Below are 24,734 nucleotides of genomic sequence, written 5' to 3'. Positions count from 1 at the left end.
GGGTGGTTACTTCCCTATTGGTTAAAAAGGTCTTTCTAAGAAATGTTCTCCCTGCACCAGGGAAATAGTGACAGTGATAACGCTTTGTTCGGTTTTAATATTGAAAACATACTGGAGATTCTCCACGTGCAGAACTTTGGGGATTATTTGAAGGTGTCACAAGAAGGAAAATAGGTCTTCCTATCTAGCAGACCAGAAAAAAAGCTAACAGAATGAGGGAGAGAGTCTTCATTATGATTTGCTTGGCTTGGCGATGAACGTGAGCTAAAGGTAAGATTTGGAATTCCGTGCCAGCCTCTGCCTTACCCACTTCCTAGCTTTTTATAAAATGAGAGAAAATAAATTTTTCATGAAGTCCATTGAGGTCTTTTATGAAAAATCATTATTTAAAGGTAATATGCAATATTACTTGGGCAAAACAGAATTTCACGGTGTTAAATATTTCAGCAAGACAGTTCCCAGGAAAATGGACTCTCGAGAAAATAACGAAGTGGTGAATCATTTCAAGGCTTGTTGCTCTGAGGTAATTTGTATCATTTTTTTTTCCTTCTTCGCCAAGATCAATGTCGGATGCTCCACCGATAGCTCCTCCGCTGATCCAGTCAGACTGGAATTTTCCAGGGACTTTGGGGCGACCTGGCACCTGCTGCTCCCCCTCTGCTACCACAGCAGCAGCCACGTCAGCTCCTTGTGCTCCACTGAGCACCACCCGAGCAGCACCTACTATGCAGGGACCACTCAGGGCTGGAGGAGGGAGGTCGTGCACTTCGGGAAGCTGCACCTTTGTGGGTAAGGACCTGCTGCTCTGCGCCGTGTTTTTCTCATTTCACAGTTTTCTCCCTGATGTCACCATTGACTTGCCACTTCATCAGGGGGAAAGTTCCACCTTACATTCCTTCTTCAGTTCTCCACTTAAAGCAGATCAGTGGATATTTAAAGCACAGGACACTGAGCTGACATACTACTAATTTGTGTTTTGAAGATAGATTTAAAAGAACACATCCTGGACAGCACCTGGTCCTGGGGTTCATATCCCCCTGGGTCTTTATTAGACCAATTAGGAAGCAAGAGAAACGTGGTTTTTCTGTAATGTTGTAATCTGCCTGCTCCTGCCCCACCTCACGATATAAATGCACTTAGAATTTTGACCTTCAAGCATCTACCTAGGTCTCTCGTGCAGGGAGAGGGCACGGATGGAGGATGGAAGCCCAGAGAATATTCCAGGTGTCTATAAAAAACCAAAATTGTTAGCACTCTTCCCCTGGGCATTTCTACTTTTTCAACCTCTCTCGGCATTCTTCTTACATATATTTGACTCTTCTGTTGAAAAGCTATTTGGAGATAAAGGACTTCAATTCCAATAGAAATGAAATGCGAAGTATAGTTCAAAAAATAAAACTAATAATAAAAGTGAACAAAGAAGAAGTCAACAAAGCGGCCGGCCTCAGAATTTGTCTTTACTCTCAGAATAAAGAACTTACCCTTTCAGGATATGTCAAAAAGAGAAGAAAGTACTAATATCATACTTTCAAGATGGGAACAGATTTACATTCCTGATGTGAAACTCAGCATAATTAGAAGTCTTGGGTCTTCAAGCAAAACTGCTAATACCTAATGCTTTTCCACAAGGTTGAAAGTGAATTTTCAAAGTCTTCATTCTCTTTGAACACAAATCCATTCACTCCTTATCATTTCATCAGCACAATTTTTTTATAATTTGATTGCTAAGGATCTTAATATTTTTGTATTGTCATGTATGTCATTTATTAATTCTTGTTGTTACACCAGGATATTATTCTAATTATTCTATTAGAAAATCGAATTGTTTTAGTAAGCATTACTAAGCAGAATGTCCTCCAGATTCTTTAGACGTCATAGCCAAGGAGGCGAGGAGAGTCTCTGGAGGAGTAGCTTCAGCTGACAGCTCAGCTGGCACAACTGAAAAGCTGCTACTGGCATTTTGGGCGTGGGGTGTGGACTTGTCTATAGAAGAAGCAGGCAGGGGGCAATAGCTCGGGAAAAACTTTTTATACAAAATCAGTTGTGTTGTTTAAGATTATATGTTGCAAGAAATATAAAGAGTCTTACCCAAACAGCAGAAGCACGTACTAGAAGCATGGTAGGGAAGAGCATGGACTCCACCCAGAACATCAGCAAACGGAGCCAGTGAGCCTCTTCTTCGTCACGCTCATGTTAATGTCACTTGGCAAGCTACAGCTCTCATTTTCCAGAGCTCAATGCTACATTTCTAGAAGGGAAAATCTGAGCCAATCAGCTATGGCCAGAAGGCCAAGTGTTGTAACAGAAGCACAGATGCGAAAATCCGTGCTTATGGGCAGTGCAGGCAGGAAAACCGTGGCTGGGTAAGCAGTCACTTCAGCACCTAGGACCAGGACCCGGACCACTGTGGTATCGTGAAAAGCTCCAGCTTTACTCTTTAGTGGACCTCTGACTTCTTCCAGTTGCTCAGCTAAGAATTAGATTAAGGAAAATAACCTTAAAGGTAAGATGTAAGCCATGATTTTAGATTGTCTTAACAACTGAGACTTGATTCAGCTAGTTCCCGCATGAAAAAGTCTGATTTAAAGGCATAAAAAATATGGTGCAAAGATCTGGCCACCTGAGGTACTGAGTGAAGATACCCACTCCAGGCCGGTGCTCCAGGGTCATCACTCCGGCCCACAGGTTGGTTTTGCCCACCGGGCTATGCTCACACATAAGGCAGGGTGATGTCATGTGAATGAGAGAAGTGCAGGCGTTTCACCGATGGTATTGCGAGTCAGTGTAAAATATACCTCCTCTGATGTAAAGGCACAGAACTTAAACCATCGTGCTATTTGTATTCCAAGTCATTTTTACTTCTATGCAAAGAAAGTAAGTCTATTAAGGAGGCTTGCCCGCTCTCACAGTGGTGAAAACCTGCCTTTCAGACTGCCGTCAGCCTTTTCTGCAAAGAGAAGAATTTGCCTTAGTCGTGTTGTCTAGTCTTCGTTTCAGGAAAACAATTAGCCCTCTTCTTAAAACCCACACAGGCATGAATTGCTGGAAGGCAAAAGTTAAATTTTCTCCAACTCAGTGAGCCATTCCTTGGTTTGCATTCAGCGTGGCACATAATAATGGCACAAGTACTAGATGCTGAAAAAATATATAACCCGTGTTGAAATTGCCCTTTTCTGTGCATTCACAGGACACTAGGTACCACTCAGTGTTTCCGGTGCAGAAATGGCCATTTTTGCCTTCACATATAGTCAATTCACATTTGAAACACAAGTATTGAGTTTCCATTGAATTTTATTCACATCACCTTTGTGTCTTTTTCATCTAGTGTCTTTTTGTCTTTAAGACTTCCTAATTGCTTTTGCTTTATGCAGTTTCATAATGAGTCAACCAAAACCCCTATTGAATGAAAGCACTGTTGTGTGCTTGGAACTTTAAGTTTACATTTAAAAAACAGATCCTTTTGAATGCCACTGCCTTGGGAGGACAGAAGCTGACATTCCCCAGCGAGGGAGGCAGTGAGAAGTTTTCAAAATAAGATTTCAGCAGAAGAGAACCACAGTGAAACCAGACCCTTCAGCCCATTTATCATAGTGCTTGCAGTTTCTGTGTCAAGACAGGTGAACAGTAATAAATATCCAACCACGGTGGTTCATTTGTATTCAGAACATTTGAATAAATAAGAAGTTCAAAAAAATTCCATGTAGGCTTTTGTTCAAAGGAGAACTCCAGCCGTTTCCCTCAGCTCAGCAGTCTGAAAGTTCAAAAGGTAGGAAGTGCTTCTTGCCAAGACTAAACTCTGACAAGTATTTGAAAATAAAATTTAATTATGAACTGGCATTTTGGGGGCAGCTTAATAGAGCTGGAGTCATGGTATAAACAGTGAAATTAGGGTTAAAATTATATGTGGGAACTTGATTCCATCTGCTTTACTATCTGCTAAACTTTAGAAGCCTAATAAATGCTTGTAGTACTGACTCCTAATTTCTGTTTCTCAAATAAAAAATTATTCTGAATTTGGTTCCTATGTAATGGAAAATTGGACAGAGTTACAGAGTACAGAAATGAATGCATGTGCCATCTCTATGTCTAGCTTGTCTAAAATAAAGTCCAGCTTCCTTGAACTGAGGTTTTTACATAATGAAATATACTAAACTCTTTCTGGCCTGCTACCTAAACATGTAGATTATTTCTAGGGAGCTAAGTTATTGTCAACAATGTGACAGGACAATCATCTTACAAAGAAAAAGGAACATTATCTGTGATTTAAAAAGAAATTAAGAAATAAGAGACATTTAACTAAAATCTGACTTTGTTGCTCTTCTCTTTAAAATAATCTTTTGGGGCTCTCTGTGGCCAATAGGATAAAATCCAAAAAGCCTTAGTTTGGCTTTTAAGGCTTTTCACAATAAATGACATACAAAGAACATTAATTGAGCATCTCCTATATATGAAACACTGTACTGGGCACCATGAAAAGATGCAAAAGAGAAAGAGAAGTGGGCACTGGCCTCTAGAAGTTCATGGCCAATAGGGGAAATAGTTATGCTTTAAATACTTCCAACTGCAGTAACTGTAATAATGGAAATTCCATCAAAATTATGGAAGAGAGAGCAAGAGAGACAAATGAAAGGACTAGTTATTTACCATATGACCTGGCAATTCCACTACCATTCTACCCAAAAAATTGAAAATAGGCATTCAAGAAAATACTTGTACACAAATGTTCATAGAAGCACTATTCATGGTGGGGAAGGTATGGTAGGGTGCATGCTTAGCATGCACAAGGTCCTGGATTCAATCCCCAGTACCTCCATTAAAACAAATTTTAAAAGGAACACTATTCACGACAGCCAAAAGTTGGAAACAAACAACTTTTGTCCAAATGTCCATCAACTGCTGAACGTATAAAGGAAGTTGATATAGCATACAATGGAATGCTACTGAGTCATCAAAAAGAATGCAATTCTGATACTTGCTACAACATGGGCGAACCCTAAGAACATTATGCTAACTGAATAAAGCCAGACACTAAAGGTCACATAGTGTGTGATTCCATTTACATGGACTATCCAGAATAGGTAAATCCACAGAGACAGAAAGCAGATTAGTGGTTGCCAGGGCCTGGGTGTGGTGGGGAATCAAGTGTGACTGCTTAATGGGCATGAGGTTTCCTTTGGGGTGATGAAAATGTGTTGGAACTCAGTAGAGGTGATGGCTGGTTAACACTGTGAATGTACTAAATACCATCAAATTGTACACTTTAAATAGTTAACTATTTTATGTTATGTGAATTTTAGCTCAATTTTTAAAGAAGGTTAGTTATGTGGGGCATAGATGGTACTTGATGGAGAAAGCCTCACCAAGAAAGTCAGTATTGAAAAAGATGGAAACTCAGGTGGAATTTTGCCATAGTGATAGTGTTGGAAAGGGCTTATAGGGAGCAGGAACTTTATTGTCAAAATCCTGGAGATTAGGGAATGGAGTTTGTGGTCCTGAAACATCAAATCATGTTTTCTATATCTTGAGTGTGGCATAGAGGTAGTAACTGTCCACTGCTCATTGATCCGATGTCCTTACTTTTAAGGCATGTTGTTCTGTTGATTTGATTTTGAAAAATTTGTATCTCTTTCCCAGCTCTGTGCGTTTCAGATGGTACCAAGGATTTTATCCTGCTGGCTCTCAGCCAGTGACGTGGGCTGTTGATAATGTCTATATCGGTCCCCAATGTGAAGAAATGTGTAATGGTCATGGGAGTTGTATCAACGGAACCAAGTGTATATGTGATCCTGGCTACTCAGGTCCAACCTGTAAAATAAGCACCAAAAATCCTGATTTTCTCAAGGATGATTTTGAAGGTAATCTTTTCTTATAAAATCTATGTCACTTTGTGAAAGAACTTACACATTAAGCACAGTTTGTAATATAGAAGTAATCATTTAATTCCACTGTAATATTTCATTATTTATCATTACAGTTGGGACCACCCATGCCTTGATGTAGTTCTGAATTTCACTGTGTTTCATTTTTGAAACAATGGTCAGTAAGAGCGAACAAGATGGTAATTGAGAAAAACTAAGGCTATTTTTGCCACTTTTTCTATCCCATGTAATTTCTAATCAAGGGTAATTTTGGAAGCTGTCTATAGAGGGTTAATCTTGAGTGGAAGGAACAAGTTTTCAGAAATATAAATTCTTGTCATTGCTTTATCACCAACTCATTAAACAGCCTTTTGTCACTTTCTAAACCTTGGTTATACCTAGAATCTAATGTCATTATGTATGAAGATACATTACAACATAGAAAAATGTATGTGCTGTAATGATTGAAATTATTCACAATTGTATATCCATTGGATATGTACTCTGATAAAAGTATGGAAAAACATTCTCATAAGATAAAGTCTTAAATGTAATAGCTATATTTGTTAGAATAGTGGGATTAAAAGATTTTTTTCCTTTTCCCAAGTTGTCTGCAAAATTCTTATAATATAGCTATGATTTTTAAAATTAGATTTAGGTATATCAATACGATGGAATATTATTCAGCCATGAAAAGGAATAAAATAGTGATACATACTACAACATAGATGAACCTTGAAAACATTGTGCTAAGTGAGAGAAGTCAGACACAAAAGGCCACATGTCATATGATTCCATTTACATGAAACACTTGAAACAGCCAAATCCATAGAAACAGAAAGATCAGTGATTGCCAGGGGCAGGGTGACGGGGGCATGGGGACTGAATGTTTAATGAGTACAAGGTTTATGAAAAAGTTCTGGAGCCAGGTGACACTGATGGTTGCCCAACATTGTGAATGTACTAAATGCCATTGAGTTGTTCACTTTAAAATGGTTAAAATGGTAAATTTTATGCTATGTGCATTTACCACAATCAAAAACATAAATTAGATCTAAGATGAGTACCTAAAGAGATTTGCAAGCTGATTTTGAAAGACATTATTTAATAAGAAATATTAAATTGCACTGAAATTTCTCCCATGAAAAACTTTTTTAAAACATTCTGTAATCTTGCCTGATATTGTTCTCTGAGCAGCAAAGACACAGTGAAGAGCCCATGGAAAAGTCACATTACCCTTTAATTTTGACCTGAAACACTCTGACTAGCCAGTGTCTTTTTTTGCAGTGTAGAGAGGCAGAAAGGAGGGACCAGTGTGGCTGCACCATAGATGCTCAGGAAAAGACCCATCCCTTAAGTCATACAGCCAAATCTAAACAATTCAAACAAGCAGAAGTGTTGAAGATACCTCTTATCCCTAAAATCTGTGACTTCATATTTTAAAACTATACAAAGCACTTACTGTATTCCTTTAAAAAAAAGTATGCATGACTATATTAGGGTCATAAGTAAACCACATTTTCCATTTTCAGGTCAGCTAGAATCTGATAGATTCTTACTAATGAGTGGCGGAAAGCCATCTCGGAAGTGTGGAATCCTTTCCAGTGGAAACAACCTCTTTTTCAATGAAGATGGCTTGCGCATGTTGATGACACGCGATCTGGATTTATCACATGCTAGGTAATCTCTTTTAATCATTTTTAAATGCTGTTGAAGAACCACATTGTAATATAAAGTAGCAGAAAGTAATCGAATCAGAAAGAAGCAGAGTTGTCAAGGACAAGGCCTTCCACCGGCAATGCTGAGCTTCTCTCTAGTCAAAGTCTCCATTTAGGCACAACTTACATAATTTCCGTTCTAAAACCGAGAGAGATTTGTGCAATAACTGGATCAGAAATGAAACCCAGCTAAACAGACAAAAGTTAACACCTGGTTCTCTGCAAGGTGGTGACTAGGAAATGATAATGTTTAACTTACTTGAACTCCAAGAAAATAATGTTGCGTCTTCTTTATCTACCCTCTACAGAATGCTTTGCATTAGCACTTGGATTATGTAGAAATTAGTTGCTGAATTCACAACTGATTTTATATCCATTAGCAATTTAAGTTAAGAACATCTACAGTGTAGCCTTATTGTTTAGAAGCATTTCTTTCCAACGATTTGCTCGTAACATTCGAAGCACTCATTTTCTGAATTAAGCACAGTCACTCAGAAACAAACATTTTAAACTCGCTCAGAGGGTTATGTCTTGTCAAGATGTGTATCCCTTGATCATTTGATGAGCCAAAAACTTAGCCAGGAAAATAAAATATATGGTTTAACATGTGTAAAATGGAACCCTGACCTATTTTTGCAAGTGAACAAAGAAACCATGTTTTGTTTTTCAGAACATTTCAGAGTAACTTAAAGTACATTTTAACATATTTATGCTCCTCTTTTTCCTAAGTCTTTAATTTATTAAATTATAAATTTGATCGTGCTTCATAGAAAATACGATTCTATTTGTGAAATAATCATTTTACAGTTATGGAAAGCAAGAGTCTATTTATCTCCATTCTATTTTAATGAATATGGCTTAATTTGCTGCTCTTTATTTAATATTTATCATTGGCAACTGAGTTCTCTAATTTAGAAATTATCAGATTTTTCCAAATAATGCTGATTTGATTTATCTATAACTAAATTAATATAAACATTTTCACAATACAAGTAGACAAGATGCTATCAGTGTTTCTCTGTGAATGACTATTGTTTTTGTAGATATAAACTTCACAAAGCACTAACCATGTATTTTTTCCATTAATTCAATGTTAAGAGCTCCATTATTTATCTCATCTCAGTAGCATGCTGTGTAGGATTTGCATATATTGACCTCAAAATGCTCCATGTAAAATCCTGATTTTCTCAGGGTTATGAGGTAAATGAATGCCCAGTGAATGGAGGGGGGGTGGAGGAGAGAAACCCATGAAGAATGCATGATTTTATATATAGAACTGATAATTTTTACTGTAAGCCCTAATGTATTTCATATGTTTGACACACATACAATAACTGGGTATGTGTGTTGAGTTACACATAAAATTTATTCTGCATTACAGGCTAGCACAGCAGCCAGACCAGGCACCAGCAGCTCGCCTGCCAAAGATAACATGTGAGCTGGTTTTCATTGGCACCCCAGCTGGTTGCTGCCGCTCTGTCCACCTCTCTGCCAGCTGGGAAGGCTGCCCCTGGCTGGCCGCCACTGTTCTCGGTGGCCAGTATCATCCATCCCAGACCTAGCAACAGTCAGGGGCTGGCATCACCCAGCACCACCACCACCCCACACTCCTGCTCCCCGGCCCCTGGCACAAAAGACATAAAAGAGGCTCAGGCTTGACATACCTCTTCCGAAAGATGCCGGGCCTTCCACAAAGAGGGGCTACAACTGGTGGATTTAAATGTGTCTTGCAAAACCAATCATATGAGATCTGAAAGACTGCTGGTAAAACCTGGGAATGGACGATTTTGCCAACAAATGGCATAAATGACATTAATTCCATTCTTCCAATTTCAGATACTAAGGACAAGGATACAGGTTTATCTTGAATAAATAGCCATACACACTACAAACTTGGACAGCCCTTGGACCTGGCCCTTCTTCTTACAGAACAGCCAGAGGGCGCAGTGAATGCTCACTTCCCTCAGATGCTCCCCTGTGGAGGGGTGCGAAAATCTAAATATGGGTACAGAATAGCCTTTTTCAGACTTCACATTTTATTAACCCTCTTTCACATGAAAAAAGAAAAATTGGCTTTGAAATGATTGCTTCAGAGATTTGTTAAATCATCATATTCATAAAGCCGTGCACTCCCCTGTATTACCCCGTGCACTTGTCTCTGATGTCAAAGTCTACAGCAAATTTAACTCGCGTCAGATTTGTGCAGTTCTTCATGAGACTGGGATGTGGTAAAGGCGTTCCCGACCCCCGGAGCCAACCTGTGCTTCTGCAGTATTCTCTCAATGGCGGCCTCTCGTGGAGTCTCCTTCAAGAGTTCCTTTTCAGCAACTCCAGCAACGTGGGCAGGTACATCGCCCTGGAGATACCTCTGAAAGCCCGCTCTGCTTCTGCTCGCCTCCGCTGGTGGCAACCATCTGAAAATGGACACTTCTACAGTCCCTGGGTTATTGACCAGGTCAGTCCCTTCAGGATTAACTATGATAATTTTGTCACTTGAGCTGAAGGAGGCTTTAGAAAGCAAGTAGTCCCACGCCTTGCTCAGTAGAGGAAGCCCAGGACCCGGAGCTGGGTGGCTTACTCAAGGGCACTGCTAGGTTAGGCACGGCGTTTACCTTCCTTCCACCCTCTATTCCTTCAGCGGCCAGTCCTATAAAAATAAAGGATGCAGCAGAAGGCCCAGGTCCTGCTCAGAGAGGATCCTGCCATGTGGATAGAGGGACTTTCTCAAGCGTGGTACGAGGCTGTCATTCTCTGAAAAGGAGAGTGTACAAATTAGCATTGGTGCCACATGCAGCAGTTCAAATCCTCTTTCCTAGCCTTTGAAGAAAAAATAGATAAATCTCCCTAACATCCTCATGGACAGTTCTAAAGGATCTTCATCCATAATAAGATGCGTATCAAATAGAACTCAAAGAACCTGTTAACAAACGGTAGAATCCATGCAAAGAATTAGAACTGAAATGCCTTAGGGTACGACTGTCCTGAAATAGAAATTTTACGTGGAAAATAATCACACAGAAGCCAAATTCTGTGTTCCCAGCTTGGGTACATGTTGTTTCCAAAGGCACAGTTTGGCCCAATGAGGCTGTGAACGGGTTTGTCAGTCGTTCGATTTGTTTCCGTAGCTTCTTGCCAGATGGGCAAGCAGACCACATAAGCAGCAGCATTCTGAAAGGCCCCCAGCGTGATGCTGGCTGTGTAACGCCAGTTTTGAGCAATCTGACAGATAGAAGCAAACAAACAAAAGGGGCTGAGCTTTCTCATCTCTTGAAACCAAATTGAAAAACTATTTTTTTTTAAATTGCGTTTCAGATTCTTATTGGAGGAAATATTTCTGGGAATACAGTCTTGGAGGATGATTTCACAACTCTGGATAGCAGGAAGTGGCTGCTTCACCCCGGGGGCACCAAGATGCCTGTGTGTGGCTCTACCGGTGACGCCCTGGTCTTCATCGAAAAGGCCAGCACCCGTTATGTGGTCACCACAGACATCGCTGTGAATGAGGATTCTTTCCTACAGATAGATTTCGCCGCCTCCTGCTCAGTCACAGACTCTTGCTACGGTAAGCATTCCCTTTCCAGGCAGAGGACAGAGTGTTTAAATGAGCATCCAAGGCTGCCTGTCAAAGGACTGCACTGCACCTCCAGTAGGAGTATAAGGAAGACACAAGGGCACTTTCAGTCAAAGCACAACTGCATTCTTGAAAATGATGTGTGTAAACTAAGCTTTAGAAGTTTATTTTTTAAGCATCTTTAGAAGTTTATTTTTTAAGCATCAGAATGTGAGCTTATTTTTAAGCACATGTCCATGAAGACTTCTTTTTGAACAAATGATCACCTCCAATTTATCTCTTTTTGTAAATCTAGAGTTTTAAGCATCATATGTACTGTATAAAGGATTCTCATCACAATGTCAGAATAAGCAACAGGATTTACACATACATTTGTATTTACATGGGTTTTAATTCACAGGGCTTTAGATTAGTTCAGTTAGTCTCCTTTCCATTTCCCAGGAATTGTGAAATTTTGTTGTTCCCAATTTTCCTGATACTTTCTGCCATTTGGGCCACAGCATATTTTAAGCCACCCTGATTGCAACCAGTTTGCACCTTCTAGGTTGTATGGGTACACACGTACCTTACACACACATGGAGACCTATCTTAGGAGCAATAATAGCTGGCATCACTGCACACTTGGACCCTTCACTGGATCTTGCAGATCTGTCAGAATTCTGGGCACCTTCTGATCTTGTACCACCTCATATCACTATTCTTTCAAGGGATCCAAACTAGAATGTTCACAAGGACCTGTTCCATTTTAGATTCTTAGGGGCCCAAATCTGGAAAATTTGATTACTTCCAAGGCCCTTACAAAATCCAGATTTTTCATATTTCCATTGGTCTGAACTTAATAGACAGATGCTGGGGGAAGCCCAGAGGTACTCTTTCTACCTCAGACTCAATCAGTCAGCACCAAGCTGTTCAGTAGAGGTGGAACTTAGAAAAGCATCAGGTACACAGCCTGTCTTCACTACGTACAGCCTAGTTGAGGGGATGCTTCAGAAAGTCACAGTCCAATAAAAGACTAAATCAAGTTCTCTGTGGAGTGGTACTGATGCAAAATGTAATTAGAGTTCAGCCAACGGGAGATAACCAATGGATGGCCAATCGAAGAAGTTTGGGAAGATTTCACAAAGTGGGTGTTGATGGTTAGAGTGAACTTGAAGGGTAGATGAGAAGAGAGGACACCCCAAGCTGGGCTCTCAGGGTAAGGTGGATTCTCCTGGTCCCTGGGGGGAGCCATTAGCAGACGAGCCTGAACAGCCAATATTTGCATCAAATGAAAAGAGTGGAGTGCTAATTTTGAAAATAGAAATGGACTTTAGGGTCCTAGATGCTCACTCCCTCATTAGCCCAGGAATCAGTTAGAAACCAAGGAGGTGAGTTGTGTCATGCTCAGACTGCAGCAGCACCAGCACTGAAACTCTGCCCTCGTAAGCCCAGTCACGTGTCCTTTCTGCCGTAGGCCAATGCAACCACTTAAATAATAAAATGAAAGAGTAAAGTGGCGGATCAGAGTTGGCAGCAAACGAAGAAGGGCCTTAACAGGCAGGCACAGGAATTAGTGCTTGACAAGGTTGTGAGGAAGAGGGCACAAGTGCAGGGGGGTGGCATGGTGGTTTTAGGGAGACCAACCAGGAGCAGTGAAGGTGGATGGAGAAGACTCCCAGCCAAGAAGCGTCAGTGGTTATTTCTGTCGGAGGTGATGAGAACCTGCTCTGTGGGGCATGAGATGGGATGACAACTGCTAGGAGACACTGCAGACCATAAGCAAAAAGGAAGCAAACCCCAAAGCCAGGTGACCTGTTGAACATGGTGGGTAGAGAAGAGAGGAGGAAATTTTCTAAAATAATGTCTAAATTTTGAACACAGAAAACTAGAGCAGAAGCATTGTCACTGATGGAATTTGGTAGTTAAGAAGATGTGTTTATTTACGAAGGAAAATGATGAGGTTTTCTCTAGTCTGGGTGAAAACAGTTTTGAGTGGAGATACCCTTTGGTGCGGAGGCCTTGCAGGATGGAAAGCAGGGGCTCTGTCTATGCTGTGCATCACAATACGCCAGCATCCAGCGCAGTGCCAGGCTGAATAAACATTTTCTGAATGAATAAAGTCAACTTTGAGACATAAAATTAGGAGATGTGGGCACAGAGACGTTAGTTGAAGCCCAAGGAGGATATGTGTAGAATAAAAGGCCGGAAACGGGGTCTGGAAGGATGCCCGTAGTTGCGCTTGTTAGCACAAGAGTCAGCGGGAAGTAAGACAGGAGATTCAGAATTATGTCCTCCAAGAGAAAGGCCGGTTTCAAGAACCAGGGAGTAACCAGTTAACGTCCAACGCAGCAGGGAGGATGAGAACAATGAAGACCGAGACAGGTTATTTATTTAACCAGAAAAGGCCACCAGGAGCCTTAGAGAGGGAGTGGGCCCACACTGGCTGCACAGGAGAATCCCCTGGGGAACTTTAACGCCCCTGCCGCCTTGGCCTGCCCCACAGAAGTGAACTCCCAGTCTCTGGGGGTGGGGCTCCGGCATCATAGGTTCTAAAGGTCCCCAGGTGATTTCCGTGAGTCACCAAGACTCAGAATCATGGTCTTAGAGGAAGCAATTTCAGTAGGGAGGTGGGGGCTGAAGTAGTTCATAAAGTCTTAAGAAGGGACTCAAGAGAGAGAGATATAAAACAAAGGATATAGGCTGAGTCTTTTGGAAGAAGAGAAAGGAAAGAAAGAAATCTCCTTACACAGACCCATAGCCTTACTGCAGGCTTCGGGACAAATTGCACGGCCATCAGCCGCTTCTTTTTACCTCCCTGATTTCCCAGCATAGTCCATAACACAGCAAAGCAGGATATGTAAGCAAGAGATTTTGCAGTTTCTTAGGAGTTTCATCTATACCAGGAGAAAATTTGACATCAGCTGGTCAGGATTTCTATAGAATGGTTAAATTTTGAAAAGGCTACTCAATTTTTTAACTATTTAGAAAGCAATCATTATAGTATATGGTTACTATGTTCTGTGTTTTTGTGTGTGAACCATTAAATTAATGGACAAAATATAGTTATTATAATACATAAATTATGTCTAATTTATATATTTATATCGTATATATCCTATAGTTATTAGATTAAATAGTAAACATATATATATATATCTTATAACTATGATCACTGTTGCTGTAACTGTATATGAAGCAATAGTTTCGTTATGATAGTTCTGAAAATTTCTCAGTATAAAAAGTGATTCAGGAAAATGTACTGTATGTTTCACTTGGTCCTATTCCCTTAAAAGAAAAGTTATTTCGATATGGAAAGTTAAAAATCACAACTGATAATGTACAGAGGGAACAGTAAAATCAGGAAACATTTCAAAGTAAGTAACCTATGTATAGAGGAAAAATCAAATTGACATTTGGTTGAAATGAAAACATATGCAAACATAAGTAATTATGGTTCCTGGATCTGCAGATAAGTATGTCTAACCAGAATAATGCTTCCTGCTTCAGCTATTGAACTGGAATACTCAATAGACCTTGGGCTGTCGTGGCACCCATTGGTAAGGGACTGCCTGCCCACCAACGTTGAATGCAGTCGCTACCATCTGCAGCGCGTCCTCGTGTCAGATACTTTCAACAAGTGGACCAGAATCACGCTGCCGCTCCCACCTTACACCAGGTATGGGTGTTTCTGCATGTAGTGAACCCAAATGTGATACAATTTGGCAAATCCAATTTCAGCACAGCCAGTTTACATGAGTTACATGAGATTTTGTTGCTTGTTGATGACACCACCTGTATGATTTACTAAGGCGATCTTAATAGAAACCAGTTTTTGTGACGACATCGTTCTGTGTTTGCCCTAAGTCCAGGCCTTTAATGACGTTTCACTCTAGTATTTTTTTTTTTAATGGCATATGCAAGAGAACAGTGGCTGAATTGTTGAGCTTCTCCAATTTAAGTCACTCTGCTGAGGACAAGTCTTCATAGATATAAATGGAGTCTATTTTCTGTCAGTCAGACTACTGTACGTGTAGCAGGGAGTGGTATGTAAATGGATATAGCACATGAATGTGTATTAAAACTTGTGTCCACTTTTAAAATTTTATTTTGAACAGTATCTGGAGAATTATCATCTGGAGCATTCTTTTTTTTTAAACATTTTTTATTGATTTATAATCATTTTACAATGTTGTGTCAAATTCCAGTGTAGAGCACAATTTTTCAGTTATACATGAACATATATATATTCATTGTCACATTTTTTTTCTGTGAGCTACCATAAGATCTTGTGTGTATTTCCCAGTGCTATACAGTATAATCTTGTTTATCTATTCTGCAATTTTGAAATCCTGTCTATCCCTTCCCACCCTCCAGTCCCTTGGCAACCACAAGCTTGTATTCTATGTCTATGAGTCTGTTTCTGTTTTGTACTTATGCTTTGTTTGCTTGTGTTTGTTTTTTGTTTTTAGATTCCACGTATGAACGATCTCATATGGTATTTTCCTTTCTCTTTCTGGCTTACTTCACTTAGAATGACATTCTCTGGAGCATTCTTTTATATGAAAAGCAAATGTAAATGCTCATTCATTGTGTCTAAAAAGAAATGATGGTGGCTTAATAAAACTGCCTGGTAGATGCTGGTGGAGAAGTTAAGTCTAAATTATCTATGGAGCTTCACTCCTGTTTGAGTAAAGCGGGGAATTCCCCTTGCCTGGGGGGTAGTGTTACAGGCCTCTCTCTCTTTTCACCACCCAAGTAGAAACCGGTAATCAGTTGCTACCGTTAAGAAGCAAAGCAACCAATGCGATGTGTGGAACCGGAGTTACAGTTCAGGCTCATTATCGTACTCTCGCCTCCCCACAAATGAAGAATGGATAAATCTTCCTAGCAAATGATCATAAAATTCAGCCATTCATCTAAGGAATAAACTTTTCTTGAGATTATCATAAATGGGATGGTTTCAGTTACTAACAGCCTACGGCTTCTCTACAATTGCTGGCTCGGAGGTTCGAAACTATATTAACTGTCAGCAGAGTTGCCAAGTTTAAATGAGATACGTGAGATTTTGTTGCTCGTTAAAGGTATTGCTATGCATGAATTATTAAGCCAATCTTAATAAGTAAAATCGAAAAAAAAAACCCTTCATTAAGGCAGTAGTCTTTTAAGTCATTATGAATTCTGTGAATTATTACCCAGCTACTTGGTAACATTGTGCAAATAAATGACATTCTAAGATTTATTCCAGTTAGTCATTATACCCTTGAGTCTTTTACTCAAGAAAAATAATTATTCCTCATCTTTTAATCTATCTTTTGTCTCTTGCACATACCCATAAGAATTTTGACCCTTTCAAGTGATATTTGAAAAATCTGATGAGCATTCATTTCCTCTTGTTATGGTATTAAAAATAGGCAGTTGGTTTACTTGTTTGTTTGTTTGTTTGTTTGTTTTTAGTGGAGGTCCTGGGGATTTAACCCAGAACTTCATGCATGTTAGGCATGCACCTTACCACTGAGCTAAACCCCCCTCCACTGTTTATTATATTAACCCTCAAGGCTCATGTTGTACTATGGTCATAAAGGCAGCTACCTTCTAACAAGGGCCTTTGGATAATTCAGAAAGAAATGTGCATGGGTGGAGCCCAAGCCAGACTCCTCTTCTCCTGGTGCTCTGCTGTTAGAACATTGTTCCAGGCTCAGAGCACTTTGTCTCAAACTCAGGTTAGCACATCTATACCATATCTGCTCTTACATCCATTTGCTTTTTAAATATGGTGTTTGTCTGTTCTGAGTTGAAGTTACTGCTTCAACATTTGCAAAGTATTGGGACATCAGTGCTTATGTTGTCCCCCAGGACAGAACTGAGAATTTTAGTCTGTAGTTCTTCACTATAAACAAACATGATGCTGACAACTTAAAGCCATGTGCTAAGTAGAAATTAGGAGTGATGGTGACAATGTCCCAATTGTAGGCTTGTCCGCTCACTCATCGTGTGACCAACAAGGCTAGGGTCCCAGTATTGTTGGCACAAGTGGTGGAAAGAGTCAACTGAGGTGAGGTGTCCACAAATTGACATCAAATCATTAATTAAATGGAAATGGCCAGTAGTCATCAGGAGTGATTATTTATTTATTTAGCCATTCGTTAAACAAATATTTTTGGAAGTATTTAATTACAAGCTAGGTCTGTGTCAGGGGCTGAACTTACCCCTGCCTCAAGGAACTTTTAGTCCAGTGAAAGAGAAAAGTATCAACCGGAAACTACCAGTAATCACAGAAGTAAATGTGAAATTCAATTAGGATAAGTGATGGAGGACACTTGCATGGTGCTGAGAGACCATACATCCTAGAGAGATTTGCCTTGGTCAAGAAGGTCAAGGAACACTTTCTTGAGAAAGTGATAATTGAAGTAAGATGTGAAAGAAGGGTAGGAGTTAACTAGGAGAAGAGTAAGACGACTAGTGTTCCAGGGAGGGACAGCAGCCTATAGTAGGAGCACACAGGAACACCTGAGATGCTGAAAGAATGGATCAGGCACTGAGAGAGAAAGTGGAGTGAGGTGTAGGATGGTGCCAGACCAAGAAAAGCACCGTAGGTTGTGCTAAAGATTTGGGGGATTGTTCTCCAAATGCTGGGAAAATGCCTGTTGAAGTGCTTGGGAATGGGGAGGTGCAATCAGATTTGCAATCAGAAAAGCTTATTCTAACTGGAGAACAAATTGGGGAGGATAAAGGTAGATGTAAGGAGGCTCTTAAAGAGACAGTAACTGCTGGTAGCTTGGATCAGGGTGTAGCCGACACAAAGAGAAGTGGAGAAATCCAAGAGAAATGGAGGCAATAAAATTGACTGAGCTTAATGATGAAGTGGACAGGAGACGGTGCGGGAAAGGGCAGTGGTGAAGATGACTCCCTGGTCTCTGAGTTGCAAAACTGATTGGATGCTGGTGCTTTTTGTTGGGAAGGGAAGAGTGAGACTAAACACAAGATACGGGGGAAGGGTATAGCTCAGTGGTAGAGTATGTGCATAGTATGCACGAGGACCTGAGTTCAATCCCCAGTATCTCCATTAAAAAAAATCAATCTAATTACCTCCTCCCCACAACAAAAACAAACAACAACAACTAAAACCACAAGGTATGTCACACTCTGCTCCAGACATTGCTCTGCTAAAACCCAAATAAACTGGGGTAGATAGAATCATAGTCTCTAATCCTCCCATATACACTAGTGACATTAGATCTTCTTGAAAGAAAAAGAAAAAAGGCTGGAAAACATTGTGGTTTAGTGGTTCCAGCTTTGCAGCCCTCTGAGCTTCTAAGCAAGTCATTTCATGTCCTGAAGTTTCAGTTTCTTCACCTGAGAAATGAAGATACTTTTTATCGTATAAAAATCTAATAAATGTGCATGGACGTGTATGTGACATTGTAAACATTTACTGAAATGTAAGTTGTTTTTGCTTTTAATGAGTTAACCACATAATCACACTCGTTAACTATAGCGCAAGTTTACCATCAGACATCGACTTCAGTCACACTAAGAAGTCTTCCTCAGTTAGGGAGCCCACGGTAGCCGTGGGACTCTGTCTTAAGTTCCAGCCCTAGAGGAGGTTGCAATCTGATTAGGAAGAATAAACAACTTTGAAATAATACGTGCTGAGTACAGGGTATCCTCACTGATGAATGGGCTAGAAATGCTATATGCATTGGGGAATGGGAGACATTGTTGAATGCCAGAGTTGGGGAGGGTTTCATGGAAAAGACGGGCCCTGGCTTCAAAGGATGGCAAGGATTTAGGTGGGTAAGAAGACCATCCTCAGTTAGGGGAACAATGCAAACAGGGCACATGAGCCTGGGAGGAGCAGGGAGGCTGCTGATTAAAGCAGGGAGCTCCTGTCTGGAAGCTGTGCAAAGCTGTTTGTTAGTAGAGTTGGGTTAACTTATAGTAAGCATTGAAGCAAGGCAGAGGGGTTTAGATTTGTAGGGAAAATGAACTATGGTGGGTTTTGAGCTGAGAATATTCTTCCAAGAAAAAAAAATTGGAAGAACGGAGAGGCTCGAGTAAAAGAAACGTTGACAAAGGAGTTGTGATCGTGACTATACATGGAGTGACAAGGGTCAGGGCTACAGCTGACATGGAGAAGACGGGGCACATATTATGGGACAGTTCAAAGAAAGGCTTAGTATAACTCAGTCACTAACTTCTTCTCCATTGCACACACCCAGAGATGATTCTAAAATTTGAAGCCTGAGAAAGTAGTGAGAAGAAGTGGGGAGAGAGCTAAAGCTGACTCCAGGAGGAACAGTACAGCAAATTTAATCAAATGATGCTGAATTAAATGTGATGGAAACATCCATCTGACAAAGCTATGAAGATTGGACCCCAAAGGAAGATAACAAACTTTGGAGCCATGAGCGTGGAGGTCGTAGGCAGTGAGATAAAACTGCAGCAGCTCTCCAAAGGAGAGCATTTTAAAAAGACAAGAAAGGATCCCTAAATTTAGTAACAAAATGGGTGGAAATGGCTATGAAAGGAGTCAAGAGGATGCAGTCAGGGAGTTAAAAGGAGAATCAGAATAACGTCGTATCCAAGCCAAACAGGAAGAGATGACCAACAGTGGCAAAAGCTACAGAGGCATGAAGAAAAAAGTTTCACAATAGGTGTACTAGGTTTTTCAGTAAGGAGATAATGACCTTCAAAAGAACTGTTTCCATAAGATAATGGAAATAAATACAGCTTGTCTGGCCCCAGAGCCCATGAGCTTAACCACTGTATTAGTACCACATCTTTATTGCTTGCCTAAGAGATACGGTCCTAGAAGAATTAGGAGGGGAGACTGCTAGGAGCTGTTGAGAGAGGCTGAAAGAAAATTGGAAGATGCCAGAATCAATTTTATAGCCCCTAATCTGAATCTGCCGCCGCCTCCTCCTCTTTACTAACCACAGACCTAAAAATAACAGGTGGCTCAAGTGGCATGAGTTCTTGAAATGTCACCTGAGAACCAGGGTGAGTCAGTGGAAGGGCCGGTAACCCAAACCCACCAAGAAAGGTGGGGTGCAGGGAGCGGCCACTGCAAAGCTCAGGTGTGACGTGGCTATTTTAAGTCACAGTTTGAAGATGATCCACTCCCTTCTACTAGCCCTAATGACCCGACTGATACCACTGTCTTGAAAGATTAACTACTACACTTTGCAAGCCAGGTGGTTTTAGCCACAGTGTGGGAGCTACTTAGTGTGTGCAGGAAGTTCACCCCACCTACTGTAACTGCAAATAAAATGTCTTATTGTAAGAAAATCAAATAACTAAGCATAATATTTATTGGGTTCATCATGGAGAAATATTCAGGGGAATTAAAAGTTCATTTTTTTAAAGACAAATTATTTAAACTTTCCCTGCTACTCTTATTTCTCTCCATTTTTACTTCCAACTTACCAATATTTTTTAAAAGTATCTTAAACGTTTTGCCAGCATTTATATTACTGAACATCTTGTTCAAATTTTTCAATCAAGTCAAGGAAGCCTTGGACTTCTCTTACGTATCCATCCTCTCATACATCATTTTGATACTTTGAACATCGCTGCTATTACTTTACCAGATTTATGCTGGTGTCTCAGGACTTCAGAACATAAAACAATTTTGTGTGGTATAAACCATGGTATTATTGATTTTCACGTACTGAATATGTTAATATATATTTTGGCATTAGGTTAAGACAAATTAAATCTGTTTCCATTTCCACTACAACAGAGAGTAAAACTATTTCCAAAAATTCTGCATTCTCTATAAGCTTCATTACTTATCAACCTTGTTGCTAGAGGTTTATCTGAGAATTTGAGATTTGAGTGTATTTTGTTTTCTTTTTGATTGAAGTATAGTCAGTTTACAATGTTGTGTCAATTTCTGATCTACAGCATAATGTTTCATTCATACATATGCATACATATTTTTGTTTTCATATTCTTTTTCATTATAGGTTACTACAAGATTTTGAATATGGTTTTCTGTGCCATACAATAGAAATTTGTAGTTTATCTATCTCATATATAGTAGTTAGTATCTGCAAATCTCGAACTCCTAATTTATCCCTCTCCACCCTCTGTCCCCACTGCTAACTGTAAGTTTGTTTCCTATATCTTTGACTATACTTTGTATGTATGCTACATGCAGATTTTTTATTGAAGTATAGTTGATTTATCAAGTTGTGTTAATTTCTGGTGTACAGCATAGTGATTCATTTATATACACATACATATATATTCCTTTTTATATTCTTTTTCATTATAGGCCCGTATAAGGTACTGAATATAGTTCCCTGTGCTGTTTATGTATTTTGTATATAGCAGTTAGTAGATTCTTAAGATTGTTTTAACAATTAAATATGTCATTCTTCATTTAGAAGGTATTTTGTAAGTTTTAGGAAATCCCTCTTACTTGAAGGATAGTCCAATGTATTTGATGCCCTCAGTATGCCCACTTGGAACACTGTAGTTCCAATAATAATCATTACTAATTATGGTTATCAACAAAGATAATGTAACTTTATCTTATCAAAGCATAGCCATTCTCTTATTTGTAATCCTCAAATCAAAATTTTACTAGGAGTTTGAAAGAACCACAGATTATTTTTGACTCAACAGTTATCTATTTAAAATCCAAACATGCAGAATTATAGAGAATAGTATACTATACTTCAATATAATCGTCACCAAGCTTCAGTAATTACTGATGTATGACCAACCTCGTTTCATCAACAGCACCACTCACTCCTGCCCCCTACATTATTTTGAAGCAAATCCCAGACATCATATCATGTCAACTGTAAGTATTTTAGCAAGTGTCCCTAAAAGGACTTTATAAAAATAACTATTAAATTATTATCATACCCAAAAATTAATGATAATTTTTTATTCAATACTAAGTATTCAGTGTTCAGATATCCCTGTTTGTCTTGTAAAATTTGCTACAGGTTTTTTCAAATTGGGATGCAAGTCAATGTAATTGGTTGATATGGCTCTTAAGTCTCCTATAACCTCAAGGCCCCCCTGCTTATCTTTTTTAAGATAAGGGCTAAGACACAGAGAAGTTATTCAATTTCCCCACAGACAGAAAGTCAGTGGCTGAACCAGGATTGCAACAAAAGTTCTCTACTTGTTCTCTATCAAGGAAGAAAGAAAAGCCATGTGGAGTGGCTCATTTAAATTCTTCTGTTACTAACTCTATAGTGTGCTTTCCACTCTAGTTCCAGAGAGTAGCATGATGGATCTAGGTCACCTTAAAATGCTATCTTACCTTTATCACATTTGTGGGGGGTCACAACCTGTAGTCCAAGCATTTTCTCTTCTCATGCCGATATTCAGACCTCAGTGTATTATAAGAAATTTAGGAGAAAGGAAAATTAAATGACATTGTACCTTCTTTCATGGACAGACTGATGTTACCTAAAAATCCCCAAATGTGACACTCAGTGTCCTATAAATGCCCAATGTTAATTATAATCACTAAGAGAATCTTCTCCCAAAAGGTCTGGGATGCATGTATTAAGTGCACCCTGCCAGCTGCCAAATCTATGGTCTTCCAGCCCTCACCCGCCATCCAGGACAACCAGGGTTCTCAGTAGCACATCTCCTCCAGCTGCGATGCACTACGTCAGGAGACAGCGGGTTCTAGGTTCAGTTCTGAACTAAGAAGCTGTAGAAGTCTCCCTCCTTGACTGGCAGTCCTCACACCTGTGAAATGAGACAACTGTACGGAACAGTTTCTAAGAGTCATCCTCTCATTTCTACCCCAAAGTGTGACTTCCTGTTTTATTCCTAGTTCAATGTCTTCTTCGTCAGAATCTCCCCCAGAGCAGGGTCTTCATGGCCCCTGTCAGATGGCCCCCTCGTTTAGAGCCCTTCACAAGTAATTGATTCACACTTCTAATACCAAAGTTCATGCCTCCTTTCTGGAGCCTGCTTTTACCTGTAGGTCATGGGCTGTGACCCTCTGTTCAGTTGAGCAGACCTGTGCTACTCTCCAGGTATACACCTACGAGTAAAATTGCAGGGTCATATGGTAACTCTATGTTCAGCATTTTGAGAAACTGGCAACCTGTCTTCCACAGTGACTACACCATTATTCATTGCCATCAGCAGCATGTAAGTGTTCAGATCTCTCCACATCCTTGCCAACACTTATTAATTGTTGTCTTTTTTTTTTAATCATAGTCATCCTAGTAAGTATAAAGCTATATCTCATTGTGGTTTTGATTTGCATTTGTCTAATGTCTAAGACTACTGAACATCTTCCTATGCACTAACTGGCCATTTATATGTCTTCTTTGGAATATTCTCCACTTTTGTCTAACACAGAGAAATAGAGCCATGGAGGAAATTTTAAGCCCAGTATAAAGACAGGGTCTTGGCTAGCAAGGCAAATAGGGGACACATTTTGAAAGGAGACAGACATTGCAGAGCCTCTTATTCAAACACAGAGGGCCAAGGGCTTCGACTCTGATCTTGGATTGCGGAAGTCAAGATAGACTGGCGTACACGTACAGCAGCGATAAACGCGCGTCCACAGCTAAACAGCTGTTCAAAGTTAGGGGTAATGGTAGGGATAGGATTATTTTGTATAGGTTGAAGTACAGTTTGAAGGTTTTGCTTACTGAGAATATAGAGTAACGATGATCCAGTAGATCCTAGCCTTGTCTCAGTTTTGCGAGTGGATCAGCATGACTTGGGCGCTGGGCTTCAGCTTCTTCATTGGTGGATTCAGAGAGTCGGCTATGTTTTCTAGTCTTAAATACTTTATGTATCTCTTTGAAAGTAAAAATAACGTCAGGGAAGAGTGAAAAGTCTTTTAGAAAATTATACATTGTTTCTATCAAAGAACTTTTTCTCCTAATGGTGATGATGACAGTGAGGACTTCATAGGTAGAGAGTCGTTCTGAAGAAAAGAGCACACATGAAAGATTGACATGTGTACTGAAATTTATTCAAAGATGTGTAGGCAGCATGGGGAAAGGTTCCAGGGGAAAGCAGTGATGGAAATCATGCTACTGACAGTAACATTTTTTAACTTCTTAGCAATGGATATTTAATTATTAAGCAACTCTTCTGGAGCACTTACTATGTGCTGTAGATGTAGAGGAAATGATATAAATTCAGAAAAGATGCAAGGAGAGACATTTCAAGGATATGGGAAAAGGAGGAATCTGCTTTGAGACCATTTTTTCCGCACAACTGCAAGAAGCAGCAGCTGGTAGTGGCCGTCATTATAAGGAAGCTTCAGGATAAATGATGACACCTGCCGAGGGACTTCACCAAGACACTTGCAGGTCTTGGTAAACATGAACTAATTAATTTTCACAACACCCTTGTGAGGTGGGAAGCAGTGTTTCCCTAGTTTTACAGACGGAAAAGTGTCGGCATGTAAACATAAGTGATTTGGCCCCTTTACATAGTGAAGCATGACAGGGCTGGGAACAAGAAATCTTGGAAATTCTACTTCCAGATTTTCATTTTTACCTTATATTCCAAAGTATCCCCTTAGTGAAAGTGTTTCCTTTTCTTATAATATTGTATGTACCCCTGTTTTATGGGGTAGGTGTAGTTATTCCTGAGATATAAAA

General features: G+C 39.8%; 1 protein-coding gene across 1 annotated transcript in view; it reads left to right on the top strand.

Annotated features, from left to right (window-relative positions):
- Positions 1 to 24,734, top strand: part of RELN (reelin) — a 440,736-nt gene that overhangs the window by 371,930 nt on the left and 44,072 nt on the right. Inside the window, exons 41-46 of the mRNA XM_072965186.1 lie at positions 560 to 789; positions 5,635 to 5,855; positions 7,391 to 7,538; positions 9,773 to 10,031; positions 10,889 to 11,138; positions 14,635 to 14,803. Coding sequence (XP_072821287.1) covers positions 560 to 789; positions 5,635 to 5,855; positions 7,391 to 7,538; positions 9,773 to 10,031; positions 10,889 to 11,138; positions 14,635 to 14,803 — 1,277 coding nt within the window. The remainder of the gene's footprint in view (positions 1 to 559; positions 790 to 5,634; positions 5,856 to 7,390; positions 7,539 to 9,772; positions 10,032 to 10,888; positions 11,139 to 14,634; positions 14,804 to 24,734) is intronic.

Source organism: Vicugna pacos, chromosome 7 (assembly GCF_048564905.1).
Source record: "Vicugna pacos chromosome 7, VicPac4, whole genome shotgun sequence".
In the NCBI taxonomy this organism is placed as follows: Eukaryota; Metazoa; Chordata; class Mammalia; order Artiodactyla; family Camelidae; genus Vicugna; species Vicugna pacos.
The sequence above is the reverse complement of the archived record's forward strand: the minus strand, read 5'-3'. Positions and strand labels throughout refer to the sequence as shown.